This window comes from Rhinatrema bivittatum, chromosome 8, assembly GCF_901001135.1.
Source record: "Rhinatrema bivittatum chromosome 8, aRhiBiv1.1, whole genome shotgun sequence".
In the NCBI taxonomy this organism is placed as follows: domain Eukaryota; kingdom Metazoa; phylum Chordata; class Amphibia; order Gymnophiona; family Rhinatrematidae; genus Rhinatrema; species Rhinatrema bivittatum.
Window position 1 is genome coordinate 247,043,139 of NC_042622.1, and position 14,604 is coordinate 247,057,742.

Here is a 14,604-nt window from a genome sequence, read left to right on the forward strand (position 1 = left end):
TCGAAACATCTTCAAGGGTGGCAGCATCAGGAATCAGTGCACGCCGCTGGGCCTGGCTAAAAGCCTCTGGCCTCAGGCCTGAGGTACAAGATAAGCTGGTGGATTTGCCCTGCGTAGGCGACAACCTGTTTGGATCAAAGGTCCAGGACGCAGTGGCCCAACTAAAAGAACACACAGAAACATTGCGCCAACTATCATCAGTCCCGCAAGACTCTTCATCAATGTCTCGCTGTCCACTAAGGAAAGAAACCAGAAAACCTTTCTATAGGCAGAAATGGTATTATCCACCGGCATCCAGGGGTAGATCTTCTTGCCCACAACAAAGATCTCAGCCCAGACAGCCTAGAACTGCTAGGCCTCAACCGCCACCGCAGACGGGACCGGCTGCAGGTTTTTGAGGCCACCACCAGAGAGCAAAAGCCATCTCCACAATCCCAAACCGAACTTGCCAGTAGGAGGTCGAGTTTCCTCCTTCTACAATCATTTTTTACAGATAACAGACCAATGGGTACTCTCAATATCACGAGGTTACCAACTCAATTTCCTATCAATTCCAAAAGACTCTCCACCAAAGTCTCTTTGGATAAACGAAAATCACATAATTCATCTGCAAGCAGAATTATCTACCCTTCTGAGAGCCAGAGCCATAGAACCGGTGCCCCGGACTCAGCAGGGCAGAGGATTCTACCCCCATTATTTCCTCATTCCAAAGAAAACAGGAGGCCTACGTCCCATCCTAGACCTCAGAAATCTCAACAAATTTCTAAGGAAAGAAAAGTTCAGGATGATTTCTCTAGGCATCATGCTTCCCCTTTTTCAAACAGGAGATTGTCTTTGTTCTCTGGATCTACAAGACTCTTACGCTCACATTCCAATATTCCCTCCTCATCGCAAGTATCTGCGTTTCCTGGTGGGTCAACAGCTTTTCTAGTACAGAGTACTACCATTCGGACTTGCCTCAGCTCCCAGAGTGTTCACGAAATGCCTGGCAGTAGTAGCAGCACACTTACACAAGGAAAGTGTACACGTTTTCCCCTATCTAGACGACTGGCTCATCAGAAGTCAATCTCAACAAGGAGATCTGGCTTCTCTCAGACAATTACTCTGCTTCACTCGATGGGATTTCTCATCAATTACCAAAAGTCCCATCTCATCCCGTTTCACTTAGTTCATCGGAGCAGAATTGAACACCATCCTTTCAAGAGCTTTCCTATCCAAGGATCGGGCAGAAACACTCTCCCTATTAGCAAACTCGCTGCATTCACAGAAACAAGCGACAGCTCATCAGTTTCTCACTTTACTAGGCCACATGGCCTCCACGGTTCATGTCACTCCTATGGCCAGATTAGCCATGAAAATAACCCAATGGACATTAAGGTCACAATGGATACAAGCCATTCAATCACTGTCGTCTCCAATTCAAGTAACCCACCAACTACGTTCATCTCTCCTTTGAATCAACAGAGACAACTTGCACAAGGGCCTACCCTTCCTACAACCAGTCCCACAGATAACTAACTACAGATGCATCCAGCTTAGGTTGGGGAGCTCACATAGACAATCTTCAAACCCAAGGCACTTGGATAAAACTCGAAGCAACATTTCAAATCAATTTTCTGGAACTTCGAGCTATGCATTATGCTCTGCATGCGTTCAAGGACTCCCTTTCACACAAGACTGTTCTGATTCAAATGGACAATACAGTAGCCATTTGGTACCTGAACAAACAGGGAGGTACGGGCTCGTATCTCCTTTGTCAAGAAGCAGCACAGATTTGGGACTGGGCCCTGACACATTCTATGTTTCTCCGGGCCACTTATCTAGCGGGCATCTACAACGTAGTTGCAGATCGCCTCAGTCGTCTGTTCCAACCTCCACAAGTGGTCCCTGGATCCCTTAGTAGTGACCAGGATTTTTCAGCGTTGGGGACAACCAACAATAGACCTCTTTGCATCACACCTGAATCACAAAGTGGACAAGTTCTGCTCTCTGCACAAACACCAGCCAGCCAAGGACGCCTATGCTCGCCCTTTGAACTCAGGTCTTCTATACGCGTATCCTCCGATACCGCTAATAACCAAAACTCTAGTGAAACTACAACAGGACAAGGGGTCCATGATACTCATAGCCCCACATTGGCCTCAACAAATGTGGTTTCACTACTTCTTGACCTCTCAATCGCAGAGCCAATTCGCCTGGGTGTGGCTCCCACTCTCATAACTCAAATCAGGGCAGGTTGCGCCATCCCAACCTTCAATCCCTATCTCTGACAGCATAGATGTTGAAAGCTTGATCTTACAACCACTCAATCTTTCAACTAATGTCTCAAGTGCTTATAGCTTCACGTAAGCCTTCCACACAAAAGAACTATTCTTCGAAATGGAAAAGATTTACTTTGTGGTGTACACAAAAGGACATTGACCCTTTCTCCTGCCCCACACCTTCTTTGCTAGACTACTTATGTCATCTTTCAGACTCTGGTCTCCAGACCTCATCTGTACGAGTACATTTAAGTGCAATCTCGGTTTACCATAAGATGGGAGATGCACCAATATCCATACAACCTCTTGTCAGTAGATTTATGAGAGGTTTAACTCACCTTAAACAACCAATATGGCCACCAGTCACAGAATGGGACCTTAATTTGGTATTAACAAGGCTCATGCGTTCTCCTTTTGAACCCATGAATTCCTGTGATGTTAAATTTCTCACATGGAAGACTATCTTCCTCATAGCCATTACATCGGCTAGAAGGGTTAGTGAGTTACAAGCACTTGTCACGTACTCACCCTATACAAAATTCCTACATGACAGAGTGGTTCTCCGTACACATCCAAAATTCCTCCCCAAGGTAGTTACGGAATTCCACTTGAACCAATCCATAGTTTTGCCCACATTCTTCCCAAGACCTCACACTCACCAAGGTGAAAGGACTTTACATACCTTGGACTGTAAACGTGCGCTAGCATATTACTTAGACCACACGGCAGTCCACAGGAGATCCACTCAACTCTTTGTTTCTTTTGATCCAAACAAACCGGGTAATCCAGTGGGCAAACACACTCTCTCCAACTGGCTAGCAGATTGCATAGAATTCTGTTATGAAAAAGCAGGCCTTCCTCTCCAAGGGCGAGTAAAGGCGCATTCAGTAAGAGCAATGTCAACCTCAGTAGCACACTATAGTTCAGTGCCAATTCTTGACATATGTAAAGCGGCAACATGGGGTACTCTTCACACCTTTGCAGCTCATTACTGTTTGGACAAGGAAGGACGACAAGGTACAGCCTACGGACAATCTGTCTTAAAGAACTTGTTTCCAGTATAATCCCAACTCCTTTTACATCCAATCTGCTGTGATTTTTGGCTGCCTCATTTTTAACAACAATACTTCAATGTTGCTTCTCTACAAATAACTCAGCCTATAGCTTGCTAATCACCCATATGTGAGGACTAGCATCCTGCTTGTCCTGGGATAAAGCAAAATTGCTTACCTTGTAATAGGTGTTATCCCAGGACAGCAGGATACCCACCCGCCACCCCATGCAGTTGGGTCCGATACGTTTTATTATTTTATTTTTACTAAAGCTTATTGTTACATACGAGACTGAGGGGAGACCCCTGTGGCTGAGAATATCATGGCATGCTGGGCATGCTCAGTGTGCCAGTCAAAAGTTTCGAGAAACTTTGACAGAGTTTTCCGTGATAGGGCTGCGTCAGTGATGTCACCCATATGTGAGGACTACATCCTGCTGTCTTGGGATAACACCTATTACAAGGTAAGCAATTTTGCTTTACTAGTAGCAAGTCTGCAATTTCATTTTTCAGTTCTTGGGATATATACTCTGATCCAGGTGATTTGCTAGTTGTTAGTTTTATCATTTTGCTTTAGTACATCTTCCAGGTTCACTGAGATTTTTGTTGTGCAGAATCATCACCTTTGAATATCATTTCTGGCATGGGTATCTCTTACATCTTCCTCAGTGAAGACCAAAGCAAAGAATTCATTTAGTCTGTCTGTTATGCCTTTGTCATCCCCAAGTGCCCATTTTACCCCTTGATCATATAATGGTCCAGCTGATTCCCTCACAGGCTTTTTACTTTGAATGTACCTGAAAAAGTTTTTATTATGAGTTTTAACTTCCATGGCAAGCTTCTTTTCAAATACTGTTTGTCTTCCTTCTCGATGCTTTGCATCTAATTTGCCAGTGCTTATGCTGTTTCCTGTTTTCTTCATTTGGATTCCTTTTTCATTTCTTGAAAGATGTTGTTTTTAGCTTTTATAACCTCTCTCACCCCACATTTTAACCATGCCGATAGTCATTTGGTTTTCCTTCCACCTTTTCTGTTCCTTCCATCTGTTCTGCACTTCCAAGATGGATGAGTTGTGTACCTGAAGCAATGGAGGGAAAAGTGATTTGCTGAAGGTTACAAGGCATGGCAATTTGATTTGAACTCTGGCTTCCCTGGTTTGTAGCCTGCTGTCTAACCACTGGATTACTCTTCCCAGTGGATGTATATACTCTGATTTTATTGATATTGACTTATTTTATAACATGCATAAAATCCTTTATTTTCATATCTACAATGGTGTCCCACCTACTTAACATCACAGCATGTAGTTAATAACCACTGCCATCGCTGCTCTGTGGATGGATCTATAAGCCAAATGAAAGTTCAGTTTTGAAAGAATTAAAGTAATGAGTAAATAATTAGTCAAATTGATTTTAATATGCATAGAAAAATTGAGAGAGCCTATTGGGCCAGGTTTTTTTTTCTTTCTTATTAAAGAATCTGACCAAATATTGAATTGTTTTTCTTAATCTTACTAGTAAGAAATAAATGTTATCCCAGGACAAGCAGGATGCTAGTCCTCACATATGGGTGACGTCACTGCTGGAGCCCTAGTGCGGGAAAAACTTCTGTCAAAGTTTCTAGAAACTTTTGACTGGCCCTGTGAGGCCACTGAGCATGCCCAGCATGCCATGATATTCTCTGCCACAGGTGTCTCTCTTCAGTCTTCGTTTTTCTGTGCTGGTGTAGGCATCGCGGAGTAGGAGCCGTTGCGAGTCTCTCACAACAGTTTCTGACTGAAAAGTCACATTTTTTTCACATAATATTCTCTCTCATTGGAGTCTCTTGGGGTTTTCACCGGCTGGTGAGTACCTCTGTCTCATACTTTACTCTTTGAGTAAAATATTTTTTTCTCACGAATTCCCATTCTTTCATCGGCTATCGACCAAAAATGGCTACGGGCTTCAAAAAATGCCCTGCATGTAATAGAATAATTTCTATCACCGACCCACCCTTAGAATGAGTGGTGTGTCTAGGTGAGAAACATGACGTGAATAATTGTCCAAAATGCGCGGAGATGACGGCGAAGGGAAGGAAGGCTAGGCAAGAAAAAATGGAACATTTGTTCCACCTACAACTTATTCTTTCGCCATCAACATCATCGAAGTCGTCTCCGGCCGGAGCTTCAAAACGCGTCTTACTTAAAAAACCTCGCCCGGAAGGATCGGGAGATCATTCGTCCCCACCGTTGTCCACGGCATCGAAGTCTGCCGATCAACATAAAACGAAGCATCGACATAGACGTCCATCGATGTCCGGATCCATTCCCCAGGAGGAATCGATGGCGAAGCGGCCACGGAACCAAGAAACATCGGTCCCTTCAGCGCCTGGGCCTCTTCCTCCACAACCATCTATGCCTGATCCTCCACAGGGCTCTGTGCAGGATCTGACACCTCAGCCTCTGCCACCGCTTACAACTGCTCTGGTTCCATCAGGTGTAACGCCGGAATTGTCTGATATCATCAGACAAGCGGTTTTACTGGCTTTAAAGGAAAAACAACCAACCCCGGCGTACTCTCCAACGCACACTGCATCGATGCCGGTAGATTTACCGATGCCAGTGGTACCACCGATGCTGGTGTTGATGTCGACACAGAGGACGACTATGGAATCGATGACTGCACCGGGGTTTATCACGGCATCGACATCTATTTACGCACAGATACCATTGACCTCTTCCAGGTCGATCTCGATGCCAACGCCATCGGCGTCTTCGACACCATTGCCAGCACTTCCAACAACGGTTCCATCGATACCAATCACTATTCCATCGATGCAACCACCCTCTGAAGATTCTGAACCCCATGATCTGGCATTTTTTCAACGACTCTTACAGAGATATCAAAATGTCATTGACAAACTTCCACCAAAAACAGTGGAGGACACGTCTCCATTAATCCCCTCTGATCCACAGCCAGGAGGACCCTCAGGCCTTCATCACCCACCCAGGTCTTCCCCAGGATCTCCATATAGAGATGATCCAGATGACTCTTGATATGATCAGCAGACTGACACATCTTCTGAGGACTTCATGTCTGAGCCTTCACCTCCAGACCAAAGAAAAAAGTCCCCACCAGAAGATTTGTCTTTTTCTACCTTTATACAGGACATGGCAGACACCATTCCTTTTAAGCTGACTGCAGAACAAGATACAAGGCAACAAACTTTAGAAGTTCTGCAGTTTGTTGACTCACCAAAACAAGTATTGGCTATTCTAATACATGAAGTACTCTTGGATCTCCAACACCGGTTCTGGGAGCACCCATGTTCTGTCTCAGCAGTAAACAAGCGTGTAGACCAGCGGTTCTCAACCGGTGCGTCGCGACACACTAGTGTGTCGCCAAGCACCGGCAGGTGTATCGCGTGGCTCCCGGTCCCTCCCGCTGCTCGTTCTTCCCTGCTGCCGTTGCCGCCGGGCTATCAGCACGTTCAAGCCCAGCGGGAACGGCAGCGGTGCAAAAAAAAAAAAAAAAGCTGTGGCATCCGCGGCTGGCCTTTTCTTCTTCCCGTGCCTGCATTCCCCCCCCCCCCCCCCCCGGACCCGGACCAGGAAGTGGTGCGCGGGAAGAAGAAAGGCCGTGCCGCAAGAGAACCCACGCCTCGCGCGCCATCACGGCACACATGGGGAAGCGCTGCTGCGGCCGTATGGCCAACCGGTCTTCCTGTTTGGGGAGGGGGGGAGCGGAAGCGCTGCGTGCAGCTTCCGCTTTCTCCCCCCAATGCAGGAAGATCAGCTGCCTCTCCTGCTGCCACCCGTTCTCCTGCTATCTTCGGGCGTCGGGCCGTATGGTCCATCGATCTTCCTGCTTGGGGTGGGGGAGCGGAAGCGTCGCGCACAGCTTCCGCTTTCTCCCCCAAAGCAGGAAGATCAGCTGCCTCTCCTGCTGCCACCGGCCTCCTGCTATCTTCGGGTGTCGGGCCGTATGGTCCGCCGATCTTCCTGCTTGGGGGGAGGGAGGAAGCGGACGTTGTGCGCTGCGCTTCTGCTACCCCCCCCCCCCCCCCCGACAGGAAGTTCGGACGCCCGAAGATAGCAGGAGTCCGGTGGCAGCAGGAGAGGCAGCTGATCTTCCTGCTCTGGGGGAGAAAGCGGAAGGGAAAGGAGAGAGCAGCATGAGCCTCCCGCGATTGATGGAATTCTTCCTTCTTGGCCTGCGGGGGCTGGAGGAGCAGCTACCGTTTGTGCTGGGGGGGGGGGGAGTGAGTGACAGAAAGAGAGAGAAGCAGCCAGCCAGCCTGTGTGTAAGTGAGAGAATGTATTTGATCGAGAGTATGTGTGTGATTGAGAGAAACTGGTCAGAGAGCTGATGTATGTGTATATGTGAGAGACAATGAAAGTGACTGCTCAAGGAGATGACTGATGTGTATGTGAGAGTGTGAGACAGTCAGGGATGTGTGTGTGTGAGAGAGAGAGAGAGAGAGAGAAAAAGCATGGAAGTGAGAAATCTGGGTATGTGAGAAAGCATGGGAGTAAGAAGCCTGGTGTTGTGGGGATGTGTGTGAAAGAAAGCATGGGAGTGAGAAGCCTGATTATGTGAGAGAGAGCATGGGAGTGGGAAGCCTGTGTGTGTGCATGTATATGAGAGAGACTGGTTGGTAAGGTGACGGTGTGACTGGTGTGTATGTGAATGTGAGAGAGAGAATGTGATTCAGGGAATGAGAAGCCTGTGCACGTGGAGAGCGAGCATGGAAATGAGAGAGAGACTGGGGGTGTGTGTGTGTAACAGAGAAAGTGATTATGGGAATGAGAAGCCTGTGCATGTGAAGAGAGTGAGCATGGGAGTGAGAACCTGGGTGTGTGTGAGACACAGCATGGGAGGGAGAAGCCTGTGTATGTAAGACAGAACATGGAAGTGGGAAGCCTGTGTGTGTGTGTATGCATGAGAGAGATCAGGTGACGGGTGTGTGTGTGAGAGAGAGAGAGAGAAAGTGATTATGGGAATGAGAAGCCTGTGCAGGTGAAGAGTGGGCATGGGAGTGAGAAACCTGTGTGTGTGTGAGACACAGCACGGGAGTGAGAAGCCTGTATATCTGAAAGAGAACATGAGAGTGGGAAGCCTATGTGTGTGTGTATATGCATGAGAGAGATCAGGTGACTGGTGTGTGTTTGCGTGTATGTGAGAGAGAGAAAGAAAGTGATTATGGGAATAAGAAGCCTGTACATGTGGAGAGAACAAGCATGGGAGTGAGAGACTGGTGAGTGTATGTGAGAAAGAGAAAGTGATTATGAGAGTGAGAAGCCCATATATGTAAGTGGAACACGGGAGTGGGAAGCCTGTGTGTGTGTGTATGGCATGAGAGAAACTGTTCAGGAAGGTGACTGGTGTATTTGTCAAAGACTGGGAGATGATTGGTGTGTGAGAGACAGAAACTGGTCATGGGGGCATGACTGGTATGGTGTGTGTGTGTGTGAGAGACATGGGCCCTAAGGAAGAGGACCATGAGTATAGAGCTTAGCCACTACTGCTGCTTCTGGTGTGTGCTACAGCCTGCATGGAAGAGGAGTAGGAAAGCTGCTGGAGGGGGTAAGTAAAGGTGGCTTTTAATAAGAGGTGTATTGGTTTTTAGTGCCTGATTTAATATTTGTAGTGTTGCCTTTTCATAGATAGGGTTGCTCCTGTTTGAGTGTATTCCATAATACAGGTGTAACTGTGTGTGGATTAGTTTATGTGCATTACTACAGATCCTGGGAGTATGTTAGGTCGGTTCTGTGTCTGTTACAGAGATATTTTACTAGCATGTAAGTGTTTTATCAGTCTTATTTGTTGCGTTTTCTCAAGAGGACATGCATTGGTGGTAAACTGCTGTCTTTTCATAAGTAGGGCTATTGAGCCTGAAAGTAGAAGGAGTTTGAGTTGCTGTTACTGAGATGACACCAGAACCAGAATATCTTTTTTGTAGAGTGAGTTGAACGGTGAATGTCATCATTCTGCTTTACATCCATTATTGTGGATCAGGGGGGTTCCCGTGGATGCAAACTGTACATTTACATCTAGCCCTGTGACGATCATGGGTCAGTGTGTCACGCATGTGAGAACCATCTGTCAGGTGTGTCCCGACAGAAAAAAGGTTGAGAACCACTGGTGTAGACACTACATATTTGGTACAGGCAGCTCCAGGTTACCAAAAACCACAGCTACCACATCAATCTGTGGTAGTTGAATCTGCCCAGAAAAAAATCAAAGCGTATTCGCCCACACTCCTCAACCCCACCTGATAAGGATCACAGGTTTCTCGATTCCCTTGGTAGAAAGGTGTACCAGGGTGCCATCCTTAATGCCAGAATCTCTTCTTACCAGCTGTATATGACAGTATCAGAGGAATCTCTGGAAGCAGATGGAAGAATTTGTCACTTCCTTGCCTACACAATTTCAGGAGGCAGCACAGGCCATAGTCCATAAAGGCCTAGAGACCGGAAAACATGAGGTGAGGGCGACCTACGACAGTTTTGAGACGGCCTCCCAAACAGCAGCTACTGGAATTACCGCTCGTAGATGGGCATGGCTTAAGGCCTCGGACCTCAGGCCTGAGTTCCAGGATAAACTGGTTGACTTGCCGTGTGTGGAGGATAACTTGTTTGGTGAAAAAGTCCAAGAGGCCATACAACAGCTTAAGGAACATACAGAAACCTTACGTCAGTTGTCACAGGTTCCACAAGAACCCTCTACACAGCCTCCTCATTGACCACCTAGGAGAGAAACCAGACGCCCATACTACAGGCAAAGACAATACTACCCCCAAGCCTCTAGGAGTAGGCTAACTAGGCCGCAACAGCGTTCCCAGGCCAGGCAGCCAAGGACAACTCGCCCGCAACCTCCTCCTCAGACAGGCCCAGCTGTGGGTTTTTGAAATCCAGATCAGAGAACAAATCCATCTCCTGAATCCTCGACCAGACCTGCCAGTAGGAAGAAGAGTATCCTATTTTCACACACATTGGCGAAGAATAACATCAGATCAATGGGTACTCTCCATAGTCTCTCGAGGTTACAAACTCAATGTCCTCTCAATTCCACCAGAATCTCCACCAAGTTTCTTTCCACAGCAAGAATCTCAACTAATTCATCTACAAGCAGAATTATCCATCCTTCTGAGAGCCAGGGCTGTACAGCTAGTGCCCCAGACTCAGCAGGGCAGAAGATTCTACTCCCGTTACTTCCTCATTCCAAAGAAAACAGGGGGCCTACGTCCCATCCTAGCAGGATGTAGTCCTCACGAAACCCGCCCGCCACCCACGCGGAGTTGGGTCTTATACCTTTATTATTATTTTATTTTTGCTAAACCTTATTGCTACATACGAGACTGAAGAGAGACCCCTGTGGCAGAGAATATCATGGCATGCTGGGCATGCTCAGTTGCCTCACAGGGCCAGTCAAAAGTCTCTAGAAACTTTGACAGAAGTTTTTCCCGCACTAGGGCTCCGTCAGTGACGTCACCCATATGTGAGGACTACATCCTGCTGTCCTGGGATAACACCTATTACAAGGTAAGCAATTTTGCTTTACTGAGGAATATGTAGATTGCATTTGTATGCTGATATTGAACAGAACATGCCAGTAAAACTGTGTAACCACATGTTTTGCAGTGTCCTAACACTTTTTCTTATATAAAGTTTTGTTCCCATTTGTAGTGTGCATAAACTTTAAAAAAAAAAAAAAAAAAAAAAATTATTTTCAAAAACCTATGATAGTTGTGTGCATTTAGAACCGACAATTTTGTTTTAAATTAGCTAGAAGGTCATTACTGTATCTGCAGAGCTTTTTAATAGGCTATCATACAAGATTTGTGGTTTTAGAGTTGGAAAAGTCATAAAAATTAGATGTAGGAATGAACCACAGCCATGAAATGTTTTTCTTAATATATAGATTGAGAATAGAGTGAACACTAGTTTTCCCAGGCTTAAGACTTCATTCATGAATGATGCAAAATTGCATATTTAACCATAGCACTTTGCTACCTTTTATTTTTTTTTTTATTTCATTTACAGATGGAACAGATGAACCAGACTCAAGTCCAGTTGGATTTAACTAGTGCTTTCTGTGTAGTATAGCTTTTTCCACATTCCTAATATGTCCTTTATAGTTGTGTGTGTATAGCTATTGAAGGCTGGGCAATCCATGTTTTGTAAATGAGAAGTCTTCTAGAATGAAAGCACTAGAGTAATTAAAGAAGAAACTGTAATAATATTTAAAGGGAAATATAGTATTTTTAAGTTAATTTAACTTGAATTTGTAAAATATAACTTTAAACAAAAATCAATGTGTGTGCATGTGTACAATTTCAGGAAAATCCATCTGCAACACTGGAGGATCTGGAGAAACCTGGTGTAGATGAGGAACCTCAGCATGTCTTGTTGAGATATGAAGATGCATATCAGTACCAAAATATTTTTGGACCTCTTGTCAAGCTTGAGGCAGATTATGATAAGAAACTCAAGGAGTCTCAGGTAATACCTCTCACTATCCCAGGCCATCTTTTCCCTTTTCAAGGCTTATTTTCATTTCTCTGTAACCCTGAGGGCAGGCAAGTTTTCAGCAGTTGCCAGGAGATATGCACATATCCTAGACTTTTTTTTGTATGTGTGTGTAATCTGACTGCAGGCTGAAGGTTTAGGTGGGGAAAAATCAAACTTGTTAGCTGTATCCTCTATCACTGTAACATTGTAGTTGAGGGTGAGTATAAACAATCATCAACTAAATGTTGTACTAGCTAAATGAAGCTTAGAAAAAAAAAAAGGCTAATGAATATACTTGATCCCAGGAGATGTTAATCCCCATAATTTGCGTAGGAAGAAAATAATTTGTGAAGTGAAATAAGGAAATACTTTGCTGCTACACCCAGAGTCTGCCCACAATCTTGTTTTGGCTATTTTTTCCATAATTTCATAACGGTACTGTATGGATTGTTTGGTATGGAAAATAAAATACTATTGAAGACATGCTGATAAAACCAACCCTTGAATGTAAAATCTTGTTAACTTGTTTGTTTTAAACTGTATTTATGCTGTGAATGTGACATTGTAAATTGCCCCAATCAATATTGCTTGAAGGGTGCAGTATATCAAAACTTTTAAATATTTTAGCAACTTACATAAAATTGAGGAATTTATAAAAACTTGATTTTCATTAGCACAAAATGATTTATATATTTACCAAAAACAGGCAATGGGTACTAATCAGATTTCCAAGACTGATTTATGCTGTATTTTGACAATTTTACTAATGTGAAAAATGGTTCTTTTGGTAGTCACTTTGTCTTCAACTACTGCAAGGCATCAAAAGGCCTGTTTTGACAGAGTCCTGTTGTATGGTTTTGTTTTTTTTTACCCCAACTACCAGCCTTGTGGCATTTGTAGGCCTTGTAATTTTCATTCCTGGTAGCATGTTAAAGGATAGGTGTGACTTGCCATGATTGTCTCGATGTCCCTGAAGAGGTGCAGTTAATTGGGAGGTTTGCATGTACCTCTTTTCCTAAGCTCTCACTTCAGATTTATGGTGTTTCTTTCCATTTGAAATTGCTAGTGTTTGCCTTGTGCACTTATGTGGTTTTCCATAATACATATGGGACATGGCTTCCTTTCCATCCAAATTTAGAAAGAAAATTAGAATATTTTTATCCCATTCCATTGAATTGTATTGTTTTTCTAAGTTTTTGTGACTAAAAGCAATTACCCAAGTGGAATTTTATTTATAAAATTTATAGTTCACTGATCCACAGACCTCAGCGGGTTAAAATCTACATACATAGTAAACATAGCTTAATACATACTATAAAATTATAAAATATCAGAGCTAGAAAAAGCAGAGTAACAATACAAACCGGTGGAGGTAGTCATTTCTGACCAGCTATAATAATCAAGACGGACCAATTATAGAAAATAATCAGATGAACAATTTAAGCAGACTTTGCCTGTGAGAATAGATGCGTTTTCAAAAGTTTCCTAAAATGCGAAAGGTCATTCTTTGCCTTAAGGGCATCTGGAAGGTCATTCCATAATTAAAAGGCTACAACCTGGGACTGGGCCAGTTTGATCTTTTTAAAGTCCGGAATGACCAACAGACCCCTCTAAGCTGATCATAAAGAATGGTTAGGGCAATAGATGACAGATTTTGGGAGACAACTGGGAGCAAGGCCCTATATACTTTTAAAAACCCACGTGAGGGTTTTGAAACGTAATGTGCTACCATATGGGAAAAGAGTGAAGTCCTACTAGAATTGGAGTGATTATGGGCATGCTACAGGGTCCCAGCAACCAAATGGGCTGCAGAATTCTGTATTGCTTGTACAGCTGATAATGTGCAAGCAATAATGCAGAGAAAATAACAAGAGACTTAATCACCATAATGAATATGAGCAAAATATTAGAATGGTCCAGAATTGTATATTCATGATCTTTTCATTTTTAGGGACCTTCGTTTTTACTTTTTCTCCTAGGACAAGCAGGATGGTAGTGCTCACACAAGGGTGACATCAGATGGAGCCTGACATGGAAAACTTATGTCAAAGTTTCTAGAAACTTTGGCTAGCACACTGAGCATGCCCAGCATTCCACTATCTCTGCGTCCATGAGGGGACTCTCTTCAATCCTTTCTTTTCTGTGGAGCTTGTGCTTTTTGGTTGTAAAACTTGTGTTTTTGTCACAAAAGTTTTTTTTCCTTTTTTGCATAATTTTTCCTGCACTGGGTCTCTCTTTGGTCCACTCGGGTTCTTCTCAGTCGGTAAGTAGTTTTCACTTCTCCCATGCTCACGGGTCGTCATGCCCTTGTAGTCTCTGTGCACCTCATAGCTGACTCGGGCTTTTGCCGATGCCCCCAGTGCCCCCGGACTATATCGCTAACGGATTCACATGAAGTGTGCATCCTCTGCCTGGAGGCGTCGCACAATGTCCGCAGCTGCGACTTGTATGCCCAGATGACCCTGAAGGGCCATCTGGCCAGGCTGGATAAAATGGCGAAGGTGTTTTTCTAGCATGTAGCCAGATGGACTCAGGACCAATGGGTATTGTGCTCTCCTGATAGCAGATGGGAGACTGAGTCAGATTTCAAGGCTGACGTCACCTTACATATACCCATGCAGTAAGCTTAGCTCTTCAGTATTTCTCCGTGTCCTTAGCAGATGCGGACACTAGCCACACGAGAATAGTGTAACATTTACAACAAGAAAATTAACCTTTTAAGAAGAGAGCCCCGCTTCTCTTGCGGTGAAACCTAAGGGTCCCTCCCACAGTCGAGAGTTCCTTAGGTGATTTTCAATATC

The 14,604-nt window shown here is 44.5% G+C and overlaps 1 protein-coding gene across 1 annotated transcript in view; it reads left to right on the plus strand.

Annotated features, from left to right (window-relative positions):
- Nucleotides 1-14,604, plus strand: part of UPF1 (UPF1 RNA helicase and ATPase) — a 443,827-nt gene that overhangs the window by 118,992 nt on the left and 310,231 nt on the right. Inside the window, 1 exon segment of the mRNA XM_029614488.1 lies at nt 11,633-11,794. Coding sequence (XP_029470348.1) covers nt 11,633-11,794 — 162 coding nt within the window.